The 19,044-nt window shown below is 46.1% G+C and overlaps 1 protein-coding gene and 1 long non-coding RNA gene across 10 annotated transcripts in view; one reads left to right on the top strand and one right to left on the bottom strand.

The window, feature by feature from the left end:
• The first annotated feature begins 368 nt into the window (after positions 1-368).
• Positions 369-5,721, top strand: LOC115610699. The gene is made up of 3 exons (XR_003992308.2): positions 369-514; positions 4,884-5,023; positions 5,424-5,721. It is a non-coding gene; the product is annotated as an uncharacterized LOC115610699 (long non-coding RNA).
• A 597-nt stretch (positions 5,722-6,318) lies between these two features.
• The window catches only part of SHROOM3 (shroom family member 3), a 140,571-nt gene continuing 127,845 nt past the window's right edge, over positions 6,319-19,044 (bottom strand). For 8 of the 9 annotated variants that reach the window (XM_030492613.1, XM_030492621.1, XM_030492620.1 and 5 more), the window contains 5 exons: positions 14,710-15,627; positions 13,060-13,572; positions 12,107-12,254; positions 7,955-8,227; positions 6,319-7,303 (listed from right to left, as the gene is read on the bottom strand). In XM_030492613.1, the coding sequence (XP_030348473.1) occupies positions 6,944-7,303; positions 7,955-8,227; positions 12,107-12,254; positions 13,060-13,572; positions 14,710-15,627 (2,212 nt within the window). In that variant the 3' untranslated portion in view covers positions 6,319-6,943. The remainder of the gene's footprint in view (positions 7,304-7,954; positions 8,228-12,106; positions 12,255-13,059; positions 13,573-14,709; positions 15,628-19,044) is intronic. The other variant, XM_030492614.1, reaches the window with a different exon arrangement.

Here is a 19,044-nt window from a genome sequence, read left to right as displayed (position 1 = left end):
ATCTGTCTGCAGGGCTGCATTTGCTGCTCCTTTGAACAGCTGAGTGGCTGGGCTGGCTGCCTGGGGGGGGGGGGCAGTACCAATCTACAGAGTATTTCAGCCATGTGAAGGCTTTTTATGGAGATGCTGATGAGCTTGTAAGCCTGTTGCCTGATTGTCAGCACAACTGCTGCCCGTCAGCAGTACTGCCCAGATCTGTGCTACAGCAGCTGCCCCAGAGCTGGGTGCTCCCATGAGTATTGGGGTGGGGGGAAATGGCTTTGGAGGGTGGATCTGCCGCTGGTGTACTGATGTCATATCTCTTCTGCCTGATAACCCTTGTTATGGAGGCCTTCTTGCAGCTCTGCCAGAAGAGCCTGAGTTGTAGCTGTGCCTTGCCAGTCACCCTGTGGGTACAGACAGGGTGACTGTGCACAGACAGGGCTTTTCCTCTTTGCTTGCCAGAGGTGATGCAGCTAACAAGAGCAAGGGACTTGGTGTGTGAATAAGCAGGAGGCTCTCTGGGTAACTGAAGGTAAGCTAAATAATTGTACAAGCATTTAAAAAGTAAAGACCCTTATGTTGCAGAGGCACAGGAGAGCTTACAGCTGGGTCTTGCTTCCTAGCTGCCCTGATTAGATGAGGTCTTTGTGTTTTTTGGCACTGATACGAGTAAAGCTGATCTCATTTTTTGCCTGTTAAGCGGGCAGCCCTGGTTGTTAGGTAGGTTAGCCACAAGTGTTCCTGACTGCTATGCTCAGGGTACAAACTGTGCCTTCACCAGGGCTACCCATCTTGTACTTTTACACAAGAGTTAATTAGGCTTATCCTGCTTTCTGTCACTGGGAGCTGCCACTAAGGAGACCACAAAACAGGAGAAAAGGGTAGGAAGGAAGCATGCCTTTGCCAGCACTTCCTGCCTCTTGAGGTTTGTTCTCCCATGTTCCAGTGCTATAAATAATCCTGTTCCTATAAGGGACACTGTTAATTAGGCAGAGGAAGTGCAGAGTGCCCTGGCTGGCTCCTAGGGTGAGGACAAGGCTTCTTAGCTACAGCCACCAGGAAAGCAAGAATGCTGTGCCCTGCTGCAGGCAGGAGGTCACAGTAAATGTAAACCTGGGGCTTGCCCCTGCCAAGTGTGCTCTACTGGAAATGCAGGGTGAACTGAGCTTGTTAAGATCTCTGGGAGAACCTGAGCCTTGCTTGCTTTGGGGAGGAGCAGAAGCACCACAGCATGGCCTAAGCATGTGGGGGTTCTTTTTTTGTATTTTAACTTAAATCCTGCAGTGTGTAGTCAGACTTGCAGTCCAGCAATACATCCCAACAGGAGCCTACAGGAACAATCTGTCCTTTGGTTGCCTCAACACTGAGACTGGGATGGAAGAGAAACAACACTGATCCCTTTTGAGAGAGATGCCTTTGAGTCTTGCAAGCTTGTACTTGGCCTCCATCCCTGGCTATTCACTGGGAATCAAAGCTGAAACATTATTTCCTTAGAGCATCATGGCAAGGGAAGACTGGACCTTGAAAACCCTACAAAATGGCTGTGAGGGTTATAACATGAAGATGTAGATTGGGCATTAGGGTATTTAGATTGGGTCTTCAGGGTTCTCAAGCACTGGAACAGGCTGCCCAGGGAATGGTGAAGTCACTGTCCCTGAAAGTATTGGGAAGATATGTAGATGGGATGTAGTTTAGTGGTGGACTTGGCAGTGTTAGGTTAATGGTTGGACTCTTATCTTAAGGGTCTTAGCCAACCTAAATGATTCTAAGAACACAAGTGATGTATGTTATCACCTCATTTCTAGGAAAAGGATAACAAATACCCAATGGCAGAAGAGGTTAGCTTGGAAACAGGTGTGACAGGAATAAAATCTCATACAGAACTTAAAAGACCAGTGATGGCTAAGATAGACCAGCAGCTTTGTCTTCTTAAAAAATAACCTCTCCTTGAGCACTTCACATTAACTTCATTTGACAGAAATAGGCCATCCAAGGGACTCTGTCTACACAAGCGTGCATGTGACACTTCAGCACAGCCTCAAAAGACAGTTGCAGGACACTGTGCATTCAGAAACTGTGCATGGTATAAGCATGGGCTAGGGAGGCTTATGGGCACTCCAGATTGTTGTGAGGCAGCGGAAGTCAGCTGGGTCACCTCCCACTGGAATTTACAAGCTACACAATTTCTTCCAAGCAATAAACATGAGAAATTAACTGACATGTCTTGTACAAAATGAAAAGGTGACCACCAGCCAGCTTTGCAAGCACATCCAGTGTGCTCACAGTCATGTTCTTTCTTTGACTGACCTCCTGCTTCCTTGATCCTAGTTTAAATAGTTACAAACCAAAGAGAACTTCTGACAATTTCAGGAAGTTACCCTCAAACCTTAAGCTGCCCTCATACCTGGCCCCTGTTCTGGTGTAGAACCCAGGAACCAGCAACCATGCAATTCCCCTTTCCCCATAGTGTGATGGAGGTCTGAGCACAAGGCTGGATGTGCTGCTGGTGAGGGATAGCAGGCCCTTGGGGTCACATAGGCACAGACCATGCTATGAGAAGAGGAGCCAAGGCATCCCACAGGCCATGCTGAGATCCCCTGGTGTGTGTACCATTACCTCCCCACATGCTGAGGCTTTCCCTCTGAGGGAAACCAGCCCTCCAATGCACCTACTTTCCAACAAACTGGGGCATTTTCCCCCTCCAGCCCCTGCTCCACAGTGGGTGCAAGCAGGCACACACAGGCTGCAAAGCCTTCTACAGGAGGGGAAAAAACATGTAAAAATATGTAAAAAAAAATACATGTACTCACCTTTTCTCAGCAGGCTTCAGACTGAAGCATGCACCCTCCAGCAGTGTCTTGTGTGTGGGCTTGTGGCCAGCTGCCCTCAACCCTGCTGTCCCTCATTAGCTCTGATTACCCTCATGTGCTAGCTATGGAAATTGATCCATGTTTTAATTGCAGGTGTCTTTCAGCTCAGCAAAACACCCGTGGCATGACAAGCTGTGCAAAAGCAGGTCCCTAAGTCATTTCCTCAGTATTTGGCCAGGCTTTCACCAGCTCTTAGTCTCCCCATCTGAATTACGTGGCGATTTTTTGTTTGTTTGGGGTTTTTTCCTGCATTTAAGCCCTAAAACTTCATTTAGTGCTAAAATGAAAATTAACTAAAGTACTGCTGGCTTTTCTGGTTTCATTTAAAGGCTATCCTCTCACAGAGCAACCCTAGCAGAAAGGCATGGTCTCAAACTGCAAATCATAGAGGAAAAACCTGCCTGGCTCATGCGTACCATGTTTTCTTCAAGGTGTAGCAGAAAAATTCTTTTTCAGAATCCCGAATCCCAAATCCCAACCTGGGCAGAGCCATGCTGACATCCCTCTCCAAGGCCAGCTCACCTCCAGCTTGCAACAGGGAAGGAGAAAGCAGGTTTTTTGCAAAGACTTTTAGCACTAACATGCAGCAAGTGGCACAAAAGCCAGAGCTACAGCCGGAAAGGTTGTGTTACTGTAGATACACAACAGTATAAACAATGTGTGTATGAGTGTCTGGCAAGCACCCTCCGGACTGCTTAACACCCTGAATTCAGCCTATTTCTGCAGTTTGTATTGAAGAGGGTCAGCAGAGTTTGGCTATACCAGGCAGGAGAGGACCATCTCCTAGACTGAGACCACTCTGGTCACATAAATACTTTCAGTTGCACGACACAAACAATGTTCATTCAGTAGCACATGGCTAGAAAACCCCTGTAATACACAAGAGGTGTACAACAGTTTATGTGCAGAAGCATGAGCAAAAGTCCTGCAGGAACACAGCCAAACCATAATGCCATGCCACGGTCAGCATGCATCCCCTCTGGAAGGGATATAAAGGAAGAAACAGCTCTTAATGTGAATCAAACCCAGATGTAAACACTGGCTGGGTGGATGGTTGAATAAGGCATGGAGAAACTGTAGAGATTGGGTCTCTAGATATGCCCCTGGTTTGCTCACATGGATTTAAAGCATAGGCTCTCTTAAGGAGAGCTTGCTTTTTTTCCCATTCTGCAAACAACAAATCACTGCTAATGTTAATATTCAGGATGTGTGTGCAGTGACTACGAAATGTTATCCAGCTTGGTTTGCTTGCTTCTCTTAATTACCAGCCTAAACAATTATGACAGCAGCTGAGTTGTAGAGATGATGGATCAAGCCTGACGCATAAACTGTTTCAGTGCTCTGTGTTTAATTAATTTTATAGTTAACCTTCACAAAAGATGTTGTGTATAAGCCTACAACCAGCAGGCCCTAGCATGTAAACACTCTTTACTAGATTTAGTCTTGAGGAAAGAATCTGACGTGAATTCCTTGTTACCATCAACTGCCCAAGGGCTCCAATATAAAACCCCAAATTGTAAGTTGGATCACTAGATTTTCACGGTGCTTGTATCACATGGCATGGCAGAGCAGACTGTAGGCGCAGCATGTCACTAAAAGCATGTGAGGACTTACTGAGAGCTAGATTTAAAAGACTTGCTTCAAGATCTCATGCAATACCATCATGGTGCAAGTGCATGCTTTCATCTTTTTCTGTTCCCCTGTGCAAGGTCTGGGTGCTATCACAGCAATATAGTTTGATTACTTTCAAAGCCCAGGAGAAGTGCTCCCCAGCTCTCTGGTGCCTTAGCAGGAGGCTGTGGAACGATGAGTTATATCTGCCTTTTTCCTGAGAGTTCCCTCAGAAACTGGCTGGAAATTGAAGATAATAATCTAAAGAATGCTGACTCAGGAAAAATGCTGTGCTCCTAACACATGTGCAAACACAACATAGCGTAAGAGGCAATGAGGCACCCCATTGCTTTTGTACAATCAGCTTTTACTTTGAACTGGCAATGCATGTCAAAACTGTAACTACTTTGTCCCTACTAGGAGTTTTCCTCAAGCCAGCGAAGCGAGACTGCGCGCTTTACCCTGTGCTAGCATTGGACTGTAGCCGCTGAACGGGCCAGGCAGCTGTCACAGGATCCTTCAACAGCCAGTGGACTCCTCTGGAGACTGCTCGGGAGAAGGTATTTGATTCAGGCACTCTGAACTGACCTGGGGAAGAGACTGATGCACTGTCACCTACAGAAGGAAGTAGGCTACACAGGCTGGCCAGCAAACAGCCACTGCTGCTGTCCCTGTGGCAGGGTGGGAGGTTGGGTATTCCATTCCAATATCCCAAACACGTTTCAATTATAAAAATCAGGCCTGTTGTTTTGGTAAGCGTAGGATGGACAGGTGGCTGCAGAACAAAAATCTAAATTAAAGCAACTTTTAAATATAATAAACTAAAGTACTATGTAGGACTTCTTTTTTAGGACAAATTAAATATTTTGATTGGCTTGAAACAGCTCCCCCCACTGTTTTCCTGAAAGTCCACTCAAATAATTATTTTTGATTTTCCCTCTAATCTTGTTTTTGATTCAGCTGTTAAGGCATAAGAATCACCTCCCCCGCTTAGGGGTCTCATGAAATGCTGTAAGAGCCTGAACAGCATTCAGTCTCAGAAGTAATGAAAAGGATATGTCATCACAGGTAATTGCTGCTTCTAAAAGCATTACAAACCCAGGTAAAATTTCTTTTGGGTATTGGAGAGCTGATGCTTAATATGACAGAAGGGCACTTTAATTGGGCATTTTCTTCAGTTTGCCAAGCTATCTGTGGAAGAGCTATGATGTGAGCTATTAAAAAAAATAAAGGGGCTTTAAAACCAGCACTGAAAGCAGTGAATGTTGTAATTTTCAGTCACATGCTAAAGTTGACATTCACAGTGAACGGAAAACTACGTAACTAAAATCTCTGCGGTGGTCTTGGTGGCAAGATAGGATGGGATGAACAATGCAACACCCTGGAGAAAGGAGAAGCTTGAATCACTTCAAAGTCTCTGCAAGGTTTGGAGAGAGGTGATCCATATCTGGCTCATGAGCCGTGGTGGTAATCTGTTCATGCAGCTTCTAGGCATTTTGTTTAAGCAGTGATGTAGCTTGTTAGAGAGGAAAGCACAAAAAGGGGGCCTGCCCCAGTCTACTTTACTGACTGCAAACAGGCAGCAGTCCTCTAGCACTCAGTAAGTTGATGTGGTAAAGTTCAGTCAGGCAAATTTGGTTACTCCAGATTGCCCTAACTAGGAAATAATCCAATAATCCTTACAGCAGGCTCTTGCCTATCTAACCAGGGGCACAACATTATCATTACATGTGCATGGCTTCTGTGGGTAGGAGGAGAACATCAGATTTCATGTTAATGAAAAGATTGTATTCTCTTGGGCAAAAGCTCCTTCACAAGGCCGCTTAATGGTATATTTAGCATGTGTTGAAACAGGTTGAAGCTGCTTCTGGTAGCTCTTTATTACATTAAAAAACAATAACAACAACAACAAAACCACAAAGAAAGAGATGCTCCAAGCTAATGCATGACGATGTTTGGGGTTCCCTCTTTTTGTTGAAGTTTTCACAAAATACAAAATTAAATGTCTTTTCTACATACAGAACAAAGTAGAATCAAGTAACTCATTAGAGTATGTACAAAAACTTACACATTCTGTCTTGTTCTTTTAAAAATATAAATATCAATAATGTTCAGTAGAATGGGTTGGTTTTTATTTTTAAGGCTTCATTCTTCTAGATCCTTCATTATTTAATGAGGTGCCAGGTAGGCAGGAAAGGAAGGGAAGAGAGGAGGTCATGTTTTTTATTAATGTCTTTAATTCTCATGAGACTCTTCCCCATCTCTGCCAGGAGGAGATTTCCCTCCACACTGATTTAAGTTTCCAAGATGCAGAGGTGGAAGAAAAGGAAAATAAAACCTTTATTATTGCTATTTTTTTTCTTCATTAAAATCTTGTTCTAAACCTGTCTCTGTTCATTTTCTTTGTAGAGAACCATCTGCCAAGTACTCAGATTAAATAGACTCGAGCAGGAGTGTATCCCAGGTCCACCTGGGAAAGGTTAGAGTGAGGAGGAGACTGCTGGAGGTGTTTTACCAGCAACCGCAGCAGAGGTAGCAAGTGCTGCAGCTAGGGCAGCTGCTGCCCTTGCATCCCTGGGTGTGAAGTCTGTGGGGAGGCTCTCCATCAGGCACTTGAGCTGTTCCTGACCCAGTTTGATTTTATCGTCTAGCTCTCGCTGCTCTATGAGGAGTGCAGACTTCATCTTTACAAAGTGCTGGTAATCCTGGAGCTGTTCCTCAGAAAGGTAGTTGCCCAGAATCTCCAAGACCACCCGTTCTCGACGGTCAAGGTTTTCCTTCAGTTCCCGGGCGTCTTCATGCTGGCCAGCCAGCAGCTGCTTCTTCTTGTTCAGTGAGCTCTGCACACGCCAAAGAGAGCACTTCAGTATCAGCAGCACCAAACTCACTGATCTCCCGTCTCCTTCCTCCCAATGCCACATTTGCTACCTCTGGGGGAGGCGAGATGGCTGCTAAGCTCTCAGACACCCAGTCAAAAGCCTGGGGGAGGAGGATGAATTCCTCATTACAGATTAAACCTGAATCCCACTGAATCAGGACAATGTTCTAGTCAAAGTAGGACATAAAGTACTCCAAGAAAGTCAGTAAAACTTGCTTGAAAGCAACAACTACCAGGAAAACCTGGCTTTGTCTCTCACAACCACCCAAAGAATGTTAAAACATAGCTTCAAGTGAGGCAAAAGGCAGTGGGTTGTTCCACAACACACAACACCATATGCCCTTTCCTCCAGCCATGGTCACAGCCATGCTGTCCCAAACATGGCCATTCTGTTTTGAGACAAAAGCCACAGGATCTGAGACATTGATAAAAACTGGGACTAAGATTCCCAGGGCAGACCTGCATTTGCTACTATTTATACATAAGCACTAAGACACCTGTGAGCCTTTGGAGGTCCTAGCTTATGCAAGCGTGTTCTTGTGACTGCTGCTGTCCTGCACCTTGAAAAAGGCCAAGATACATACAAGGCCAAGATGGCTGTGCAGATACATACCCGCTCTTCATTGTTGGTATCTTCCCCCAGACTGCTCAGAACATTCTCTACACGGGCCAGGCGTCCCGAGAGGGAGAGCAAGAGGTTCACCACCTTATCCAAATCGCCAATGAACATCTTGTACTTGTCAAACTCGTTAGGTTTGCATAGCTTGCTGATCAACAGCTCCACCTCCTCTCCAAGAGCATTATTCATCTTGATGTCTGCAAGCAGGCCCTCCTTGGCTTCCTTCAGGATTTCCAGCTTGTGGGTTAAGCTCCCGATGAGCTCAGCCTGTCAGAAGGGAAACATTGCCACATTCATCATTACCATGATCTCCCTGGATCTATGGATGATGACAACAAAAGGATATGGCTACAGTTCCTGTAGCAGGGTCAAGTCAGCAACAGCTGACAAAGAAGACAATAAGGAGGAAACAGAGAAAACTCTGAAATTCCACATCTAGTTGATAACCTGAATACCCGATTGGAATGCATGAAGATGTATTTGTTCTGCCATTGAGGCAGACGTCTGCTTTGATGCACCATATTCTGATACCCAGTTTCCTATATCTGAGAGATGTAGGTTCTTTAAAGTCTCTGAGTGAAAAGAGCTACAGCCACATCTCCTGCATCTTCCCCACTCCCTGCCCCAGCCTGAAATGTCTTATTTGGATATTTTACATGACCCAGAACTGTGCAAACCAACTGGCAGAAAAATGAATTTAAGCTGTATTAATTGCATGACAGGAGGCTGAGCTGACACATACGGCTTAGCAAGAAAAAGGGAACTGCTACATATTTCCTCCTCCTGAAACTACTGACTGTTCCTTACTCAGCTACCTTAGTGTTGACGCATGAGCCTCAAATTCAGCTATGACCAAAGCTTCCTGCCTGTGCAGGCACTGCCTCACAGAAAGAGGAATCAAGCAAGCTTTTACACCAAAGATGCTCTGAATTTACTTAGTGACTGAGCAAAGACATGGAGAACACACACCCATTTTATGAAAATGCTGGCAACTGTTTCACTGCCAAAGAAAAGGAGGTCCCCAGGGTTTGGTTACTTCAGAAACAGCAGTGCTGCACATATGCTGGAGATCCTGATTTCTGTCAGGATTTAGGGGAAAGACATATGCAAAAGCAGAAGTCTATGGCCTGGGGCTTGCAATTCTTGCTTCCATTTAACTCAGAACTGAGAGCACAGAGAGCAGGAAAAGCGCTTTGTACGAGGCTTGGGTATTTTCAGTCTCTTCAGTTTATGCACTGCTGAGACACCATTACATGTGTCTTAATCTGCTCTGCATACAAACGCTGCAGGATGAAAAAGAAAGAAATCACAGGGTTGCCTGAAAATACTCTCAGTCTTCTTTCCGTCAAAACTGATGGTCATTCCATGTAAGAAGGCAGTCTGCTTCAAAGGACAAAGGATCTTCAAACCCTGGTCAGGCTGGGGTTGGTCTGGATTGGCCCTGGTCCCCAGGATGGTCTGCCAGAGCAGGGTTTAACAGGCTGGTTTTGCAGCAGGGACATCAGCAGCACTGCTTAGGCAGACACCACTAGATGGAACACTAGGCGTGCATCCTCTGAGTGCATGGTTTTGTGGCTGCACTGCAGTCTGCTGCCAGCTTCCACATAGATGAAAGGCTGAATAAACTGTATTATTCTCTTAAAATAAACATCAGCGACCAGACTTATGCTGGAATGACTGCTAAGTCACACTGTTAGTTCAAAGGTAGTTTGGGGAAGAGAAGAACAAAGGTGGTACTAAATCCCACCTGCTAGGATAAGGGGCAGCAAAACCTCCTTTCCTTGCGTTCTCCTCTCAGTAGGACAGGTTGCAACCAACATTTGTCCTTCCCTGTGCCTTTGATCCTAATGCCACCTTCAAAAGAAAGATCCAGTTGATTGCTGGACCATATCCTGGGGAGCAAAAGAAGTGATCCATTTTCAATGATTACTATACCAGGAGGGAAAGCTTACAGAGGCTGTATGGGCTGGACAGAGTCCAGCATTAACCTCAACAGGTTTTCAGGAGCATGGAGCTGCTCAGATGATAAGTTGTTATTCCTCCCTGCTTCAGGAGCTTTGCTCAAGGTTCACATCTGTCCTCCAGCTGTAGCAGGAGGCTATAGGACCGCTGGGAGTGACATACCTTTGTTTTAAAGGCATCGAAGCTGTACGGGGCTGTGACACACTTGCTTTGTGTTCATTAATCAGTGACTCTCCTGCGATCCCAAATGCCAACCAATATAGCTCCTTTGGATGCATACAATGGAAATGAGCTTGGTTTATCCAAGTGACCTCTGAGAGTAGCTGCCTTCTCAGAAAATGCCGATGCAAATGTTCTTTCACACAGACCATGAACAAACATGCCAGGCAAATCTTGCTGTCTGGCCTAATCACTCCCATCTATTTCTGTTTCTCCATGCAAATGTAACCTTTGAGCCCTGGGACTCATTCTCCATGGCAGGCTCACATCTGCTTGCAAGCCTGTCAGATGCTTGCAGCATGTCCACTGACTCCCTGGAGCAGCACCTCTTGTTTCACCACTCTCTACCTTTCACGCTGGTTTAAGGAGGCAGCTGGTTTTGAAGTGAATAGCACCCTAAGAGTCGATCGGGCTGATTACCTTTGAAGCTGGGTGCTCTAAAACTGATTCTAGGGCCAGATAATTAAAGCAGCATTAATTAGCAACACATGCATGACCTATCTGTGTAGACTTGCTATGCAGAATCTATGTAGGACCACAGAAGTAAGAGATGGCAGGCACGATGAGTGCCCCTAATCCATTCCAGTGGCATGGTATGACAGCTCCTGAAGACTTGACTGCACCTCAAATGCTTCACAAAACAGGGAAAGTCTCCTTGCTTAGCACTCATTATGTGTGTTAGCACTTTGATGGAGGTCCCATTCTAGCTGTCACTGTATTAAAGCCTGGTAGGGAGCAGATTGTGCTTAGCAGATAAAAGCTGAGAACAGATACAGTAAGGCAATATGGAAAAGAGATTAAGCTCCCCACGTCAGGGCTACAGGGCGTCACATCTTCTCTCTGCTTTTTCACACGTGGCATGGGGGTGAGGACCTGGAGAGAAAATGTGGAGCTGTGCTAGAGATGTGAATTCTCTGCGCTATGATGGAGAGGCTGGGTTTGAGAGCCTTTCTTTAAATCCATGCCTGATTTCAGTGCAGGGACAATCACAGAATATGGGACTTGCACAAACATTTGTATCCTTTAGTATGTTTAAACTCTGCTGCTGTACAAATATGGGCGAAAATATGGGCTGTGCTACTCTGTCCGGTGCAATGTAGGATGTTTTAAATTTACAGACACAGCTGCTTCTGACATGTAGGCATGTGAAGGGAGGCAAAGACAGGCAAGTACCTGCCTGTGGCTCTTTGAGACTTGTGGGCTTCACAACACATCTGTAATTACCAGGTAACCAATGTGAGACAACCACAGGGGCAAATTAGAAGGCCCTGCAAAAGCCCTGGAAGACAGAGCACGCAAGCCTGCAGCAAGAACTGCAGGGGCCATTCCTCAGTGAAATGGAGCTGCAATCAAAGGAAAACATTTCCTCCTCCCCTGCCCTGCTCTCCTTGCACCCATCATATTGAGGTTGTGCTGACTGAGCTGCTGAGGTGCATATCGCTTTCAGCAGGTCAGTGAAACAATAATGTGTGGAGGAAAAGGAGTAGCCAATGTTTCTTTGGAGGTAGTGAGTGCAGATAGCAGCTAAAATGGGTAAATTAGCTTCATTGAAGAGGAAAATCCTAGGGCAAACATCTTGCATTCAGTGCAGTCACTAGCTGGACTCTGTTCCTGTTTCTAACCTGAGCTGGACGTGCTCAAGTCACTTCACCTCTCCCTTTTCCTTCCTTGCCATGGGACAGGGACTGCCTCTTACAACCTGTGCACTCAGCATTTGGCGTAGTACAGACCTGCCTCAGGGTTGTGCAAGATTTGTACTCAAATTTACTATGAGTACTCAGATTAGCTCTCTTTGTTCAACCTGGGTCACTGTAACAAAGCTTCACAGGGGGCCTAAATACACCCAGCCCTCATGTAACTTGGGACTGCCAAAACCTGACCTCAAATAGAAATACATTTTACTTCAGGGCTTATTATTGTTTCAGGAAGTTACTAGCAAGTGGTGGTGATGTGTGCTGAAATTACCTTCTTCTCATTTATGTCCAGCAGCTCCTCCTCCTCACTTGCTTCTGGCAAGTCCTTGATTTTATTCAGCAGTTCTGCTTTGGGTGCTGAAACACTGTAATATGCAGGACAGGTGACCAGGGTTACAGGAGCTTCCTTTTCTTCTCTCCTACACCACAGTGAAGAAAAAGGAGAAGTTCAGTCAGAGCCTGACTTTTTCGCATGCTTAGATCCATGGTTCTCCAGCATTTCCTCTTTGGTACCTTTCCAGTGTTATTATCCACAAAGGAAATGGCCAATTCCTGCCATTCAGAGGGTGCATGTCAGCTGCTTTCATGCCTATCCTCTCCTTAAACGTTGACTGGTTAACAACTCTGTGCAGGACCAGATCCTTGCTGAAGGTAAATCAGCACACCTCAGCTGGTGATGGCTGCACTGACCATCTTACCTGGCATGATACGTTACAGCTTATTTCTATATGGTTCTCCAGGTGTCACTTGGGAGTCTCTATCTTGCAAAATTCACACTGGAGAACTTGGGCTGAACTTTGCATCTCCCTCTAATAAGCAGGTACCTCCATCCCTCCTTCAAAAAATTGGCCTCTCATTATCTTTCTGCCTACCACTGTTTTAGTACTGATTTTACTCTCATATCCCTGTTATTGTGCTTTGGACTGAATTGCTTCAGATTACAAAGGTTAAGAGAGCAAAATCAAGTAACACTTCCAGAGATGGTTCATTTCCTGCCCCGTTACCAAGCTCAGCGTGGTTTTCCAAAGAGCCCAGAGAGGTGAGCTCAAAGGCTACACATAGAGCCAAGCTCCTGAGAAAGGGCTTTTGGTCTTCACACCTGGGAACAGAGAAGCTCCCTCTCCACCAGCGTCCACCTGAAAAGTTCAGCACAGGCTTGTCCTTAAAAGCAGTTAGTGAGTTCTGCTGCAGTGTTAGCCCACCACCCAAAGAAGCAGTGCTTACGTGTCATCTTCAACCACTGTCCTGCTAGCTTTCTTCTGCGTCATCTTCCTCTTCATGTTGTGCTCCTTCAGCAAGCTGGTTCCACTGGGGAAAAGCCCTTCCATTAAGTCCATGGTTGTTTTCATTTTGGAATCTGGATCCAGGATATCAGCCAGAGACTTGTCTTTATGGACAATTTCTTTTGCTAGAGCCTCTGACTTGATATCCTCTGGGGTCTTTGTCTTCACTGGAGATGCTGCACTGTGTATCCCAGAGTCCAGGCTGCCTTTTTCCAACTCTCTGGTGATGACTGCTGGCTCCCTGTGGTTTCCTTCAGGTTCAGTTATGGGCTGCCTATCAGCACTTTGAGGCGCTTCAGAAGCAGCAGGTAACTGGTGCTGTTTATCCACAGCAGATGGAGAGCTAGTCCTCTTTGATGCAGGTGGGGAGAGGGGACAATTATTTTCAGGGATACTGGTGCCCCATCCTGTTATCTCCTGCTCGGCCAGGGCTTTGGGAAAGCTTTCGAAGCTGCTGTGGACAGAAAAATTCTGTGAGATGAACATAAACTTATCACACAGGACCATTGTGAACATATGGTGAAGGCCTAAGACAAGTAAGTTTTCCTTCTCTCTCATTTATTTTTGTGTCTTACTCCTCATTTCAACACAAAGGCCCACAGTATGAAGCTACTGGCACCATAAGCATACTGTCCCTTCAACCTGGACACTGCTGTTTTGTCAGTACAACATAGAAAGAACTAGTGAATGAGAAGGGCCTTTGACAAGGGCCTGTAGTGACAGGACAAGGGGAATGGCTTTAAACTGACAGAAGGGAGATTTAGATTAGACATTAGGCAGAAGCTCTTCCCTGTGAGGGTGCTGAGGCGCTGGCACAGGGTGCCCAGAGAAGCTGAGGCTGCCCCATCCCTGGCAGTGTTCAAGGCCAGGTTGGACACAGGGGCTTGGAGCAACCTGCTCTAGTGGAAGGTGTCCCTGCCCGTGGCAGGGGGTTGGAACTGGATGAGCTTTAAGGTCCCTTCCAACCCAAACCAGCTTGTGGTTCTATAAGTCACTTTGTTTTCTGCTCACAGACTGGGGACATTGCATTTCCCCAGCTGGAGGTACCATCCTGAGGTGTCTATACTCATTTATCCTTTTCATGTTGGAAAAGCCAATCACTACTAGAGCCCTGGTCAGATTCTTCCCAGATGGAAATCAGAGCAGCTCCTTGGGAGTGAAGGAAGCTGTGCTGAGTTAAACCAGCTGGGCACTAAGCCCGAAGCCCTATCCTTCAGGAAAAATTCAGTATTCAGTCTGACTGACTGTGACATATTTGTGTTGTCGCTTCTTGGCAGATGGTCACTGTTTCATAACAGCATTACTTTGCGCCAGGTCTCAGATGTACTCTGGGAAACTCTAACTGCTTGGAAAAACCATCATGGATTTTCACAGTTCTCTCTCAAAGCCCAGTAACTAGAAGGAGTCAGCAGCCATTTTAACTCTTCATGCTGGAGTAAGCAGCAGGAAGGTGCCTGCTCAGCTAGCAGCTGTGGGTGGTTCATCGTGGCACAGAGATCTCAGTCCCATTTGGCTGGAGCCCTGCATATCATGCCGTATATGGCACTACAATGCCCAAGATGGTGCGTCCCAGCCCTCTCCCCGCTCCTACCTCATTTTGGCCTCCTCTGTGAGCCTGGTGGATTTGTCTCCAGCTGCCTCATTCCCCTCAAGCGCCATGGGAGGGGAAGGAGGTGGGAGTTCCTCTCTGCTGTTGGCAGAAGTGCAAGAGCTCAGCTCAGGAAGAGGATGGGATAGCAGTGAGGTGGGTGAGAAGGGTGGCGCAGCAGCCCTGGGCTGGGAAGGCATGACAAACACCTCATCGTCCTCATCATCCTGCAGCAGCGGTGGGGGTGTGAGCTGCAGGCCCGACTCTGAGATCCGGAGATGGGTTGTCCCCTGGGGAGAAGGAGTCTCTGGGTCCGAAGAAGTGCTGCTCTGTGTCGGCAGGGACTGCCACCTCTGGGGGAACTTTGGCCCAGCCTCTAGAGGAGACACCACAGCCCTCAGGTAGCTGTTGTCTTTGACTGAATGAGCCCACACCCCTTTGGATGGGACGGATCTGTGGAGCAGCCCAGCTTTCCTTCTCCACATCATTTCTTCTGTGGGAGTCTTGGAGGATCTATCCTGGGTAGCATCCAAAGACTGTGCCTGAATATTACTGTTGCCCTGAGGGGGAACAGCGTCTCGTTTGGCATGGTGCTGTCTCAGAGCCTGGCCATCACTTGCACTCTGGAAGTCTGAGGAGCTTGGGGTGGGTGTACTGGGGGAGGACTGGCCAGATCCAAGAGTAAGGTTATGGAACAAGGATTTAAAGCCTTGTTTTTGCTCAGGATAGTGACTCCTTGCCTCTGTTGGGGATGAGACAAATGCAGAAGTCCTGCTATCTGGCCTGGAAAGTTCTGAGAGCTTGTGGTTCTCATTCAGTGTGGTGGACCCGGTGACCACCTCGCTGCTGTGGTGAGGATGGGGATAATAACTGGTGAACGCCATTTTTTCTGAGTGGCTTCTTTCTTTCTTGCTGAAAGACCTAAATGCCAAGAGACACACCATGGTAAGATAATAATTAATCAATGAGCAAGAAAAGCTATTTTGCATGTCCTTAATAAGTAAATTATGCAACCATATCAGAGGCCCAGGTCAATGCCTGCTGATCTAGGTGAGGTGCAGTTGGGCTTTGAAATTGCTAGTAAAATCCAGTCTACTAATGCCTGGGACACAGACCCAGATCCAGTCCCACTCTCCATCTCCATTTTCAGTGTATGCCAGATCACACACATGTGTGCACACATGTAGCAAGCATCACAGCAGACTTAACAGAAAGAAAACTAGGGAAAACCAAATGCCTGGCTTCCTTTGCAGCCTTGCTTTGAGTTTTGTTTGTTACAGATGGGGCTAGTAGTAACTGCTGAAAGATAGACTGCTTGACATGATCTGCCATCAAGCTCTGTTCTCAGTTGCTGGTAATCTGAAGAATTTCAGCTTTATGGGCCCTGGCAGTGTTCCAGCTCAGGTTGGATGGGGCTTGGAACAACCTGGTCTAGTAGTAGATGTCCTTGCCTGTGGCAGGGCGTTGGAACTGGATAGGCTTTAAAGGTCCCTTCCAACCCGAACCAACCCAAAGTTTGTGATTCTATGAGAATTCCCGTAACATTATCTGTTCCTTTTGGAAAGGTGCCATCAAAATGATTTGACTGTCTCCGAGAACAAAGTGAGGCAGAAAAACGCACTATTTTGACTATAGAGAAAAATAAAAAAAAACCCCAACCCAACTCTCAGAACCTTGTAATCCTGTTAGGAAAAAGAGCTCTACTCAGGCAGGTGTACAGAACTCAAAGCCAATACACTTCAACTGCAGATGGATGTTGAGGCTGCAAAGCCAGCAGAGTAAATTATTCCTTCCAGGTCTTTTAAAATGCTCTCACGAGAGTCTGAGAAACAGTGTCTGGCCTTTAAAGTGAGGATCCTGCTCAGAATCCATAGCCAAACCTACTTGCCCGTGCAGCTATTTAGCTGGAAAACAAAAGAAGCAATAATAATAGCGCTAGCAGATGCAAGTGTAGATGGGCTAAAAACATGAGGCCATACCATAAACCAATAAAATACAATAAAGCTCTAGTGCCAGTCTATTTTCTGTTCTTGAGATGCATTGTTCACATAATCCAACACTACCAATCTGCGATGTTGGAGGCTTGGGCCCCAAATGTGCTCTCAGATGTACTGGTACAAATTAAGAACAACTGTCAGACATGGGTTGTTCCGGCTTTATTCCTGTGTAACTGAGAATAGAATGTGGCTGCCTTTGCCTAGGGGTGGGGAGACTTCCCAGACAGGCTGCTCTTGGTATTGTCTGTGGTTCCTGGACAGTAGCAATGTGTATTCTTTTCGGATGCTCAGTGTTTGTCAGAAATGCCAGATGGTAATTCTCTAATTGAAAGATCTCTCCTACTGTGGAAGCAATTGTGGATTCTAAAACTGGTGGAGCAACAACTGTTCCCAACAGTGCTTATGAGACAGTTATTTTATGACACATGGGGAGTAGCATAAGAGCACAGAGCGTAAGTCACGGAGCACGTGTGACCAGAGCAAGTGATGGCTGACCAGGGTTTCCCTAACTTCACCACGTGACAGTTTTCCTCCTTGAGCAAGAGAGGTGGTAGGGATGGTCCCATCTCTTCACCAGCACATTAAGCAGCTGTGTCCCAAGGAACCTGAGAGCATAAGATCTACTGTCGGCTATTGCCTTCCCTGAAGAGCCCGTGCATGGAGTAGCTGCAGACAGCAACAGGGTGGTGATGGTTAGATGCGAGAAGACCAGCTAGAAAACAGCTGTTTGGGGCTGACAACCACAGGACAGACAAAGACTGCATCTTGTAAGGGATGGATTGAAGATGCTATAATAATCCCCTAGGAACCAGACTGTGAAATACTCACACTGGGGCAGGGGAACATTCAACAGCATCCTAATAGTGGAACTCCTGTGACACATGGGTAAGGTCCTGGTCTACCTGTCCCTTTCAGTCTGCAGAGGATTCAGGTCTCGTTCTCACTGAGATTTAAGTGTAAAACTTCTACCAGCTTCAGCAGTGCACGATCAGAGCCCTCTGGCATCCAAAACTCCTGCCCATTCTCTTTCAGGTCATTTCAGGAGCAGTAACATTAGAAAAATCACTCAGCAGCCAAGGCTCGCAGGGAGTGATTTGCAGCCTGTGTCGTGGGACCCTGGGTCCTCAGAGCCAAGGGCTTTTTCCTGTCTTCTCCCATCCTTTCAACCTATCTTTTGGGAAATCCAATACTGATTAGGAAGGGAAAGCAACCTCCCATCTCCCAGAAGAAATGGGCTTGCAGAGCAAACAGGATGCCTATGCAGCAGAAACATCATAAAACTGTTAAGTTAACACCAATAATCTCTGCACAGTGAAGCATGAAAGTGAGAAACCTACATTTTGTGCCCCAGTAAACTTATTTTCAGGCTGGGTATTCAATCCTGTTACTTGGAAAATAGGTTGGGGGTGGAAAGAAGCCAGAAGTAGTTATTGAGAAGCATGATGAAATGCCATCTCTAGAAAAAATGGGGAGGCGGGATGAACTAAAGCAGCTGTATTGTTCTCTTAGGAAAAGAAATAAATGGAAAAAGTTATTCCAAATCAAAGTAAACGAGTGTGTTTTAAATAATCATGAAAGGATGAGCCTGAAGGCAGATTGAGTCCCTCTAGAACAACATTTATGTCTTCTTAGGGGCAAAAATGGCCAGCCAGTCAGAAGTAAGATGCAGCTAGACTAGGAGCCTTCCTCTGCTTCTTGTGTGGTGAAACCTTTGGAGACAGCAGTGTTAACTCCCCCTGTGACAGCCCAGTGGGCTGACATTTACTGAGAGCTTAAGAGCAACAGAGCTCCTTTGTGAATAATCCTTTGAGTCCCTCTTGATGGTTTCTACTGTAATATGAGTTAGCTATTTGAGCACTCAGAGCTTAGGGCCAAGTGGATAGTTATGTAAAGTCCTAATATTATGAGTTTTATGATTACACTTTTCTATTTTTAAAAACATTTCTCTTTCCCCTCTAGCTGAGCAAAATATCATGCCTGCATAAAGGGAAGCAGCCTAAATGCAAGCTCCCAATTCAGCAAGATAAATGAAATCTGCTGATTTTAGTCCACGCAAATGTTCACTGCTTCTGAGGAGGCAGCATCCTGGACTGGAGAAAATGAGACAGACTGGGACATTGGGATATTTTTTCCTTTAGAATCCGTCAGTTATGACAGAATCTGGATGTGAGTTCTAACAGCAGACCAAACACATTTTGGAAGTTACACAACTGGAAATTCGTTGTACAAACATGCTCTAAAACGACATGAGGAGGCCTTGATAGTGAGTTAATGTCTGTAGTGGAAAAACAAAGGCTCACAGCAACTTACTCCTCCTAACTCTGCTGGATACACGGACCCA

Source organism: Strigops habroptila, chromosome 7 (assembly GCF_004027225.2).
Source record: "Strigops habroptila isolate Jane chromosome 7, bStrHab1.2.pri, whole genome shotgun sequence".
In the NCBI taxonomy this organism is placed as follows: domain Eukaryota; kingdom Metazoa; phylum Chordata; class Aves; order Psittaciformes; family Psittacidae; genus Strigops; species Strigops habroptila.
The sequence above is the reverse complement of the archived record's forward strand: the minus strand, read 5'-3'. Positions and strand labels throughout refer to the sequence as shown.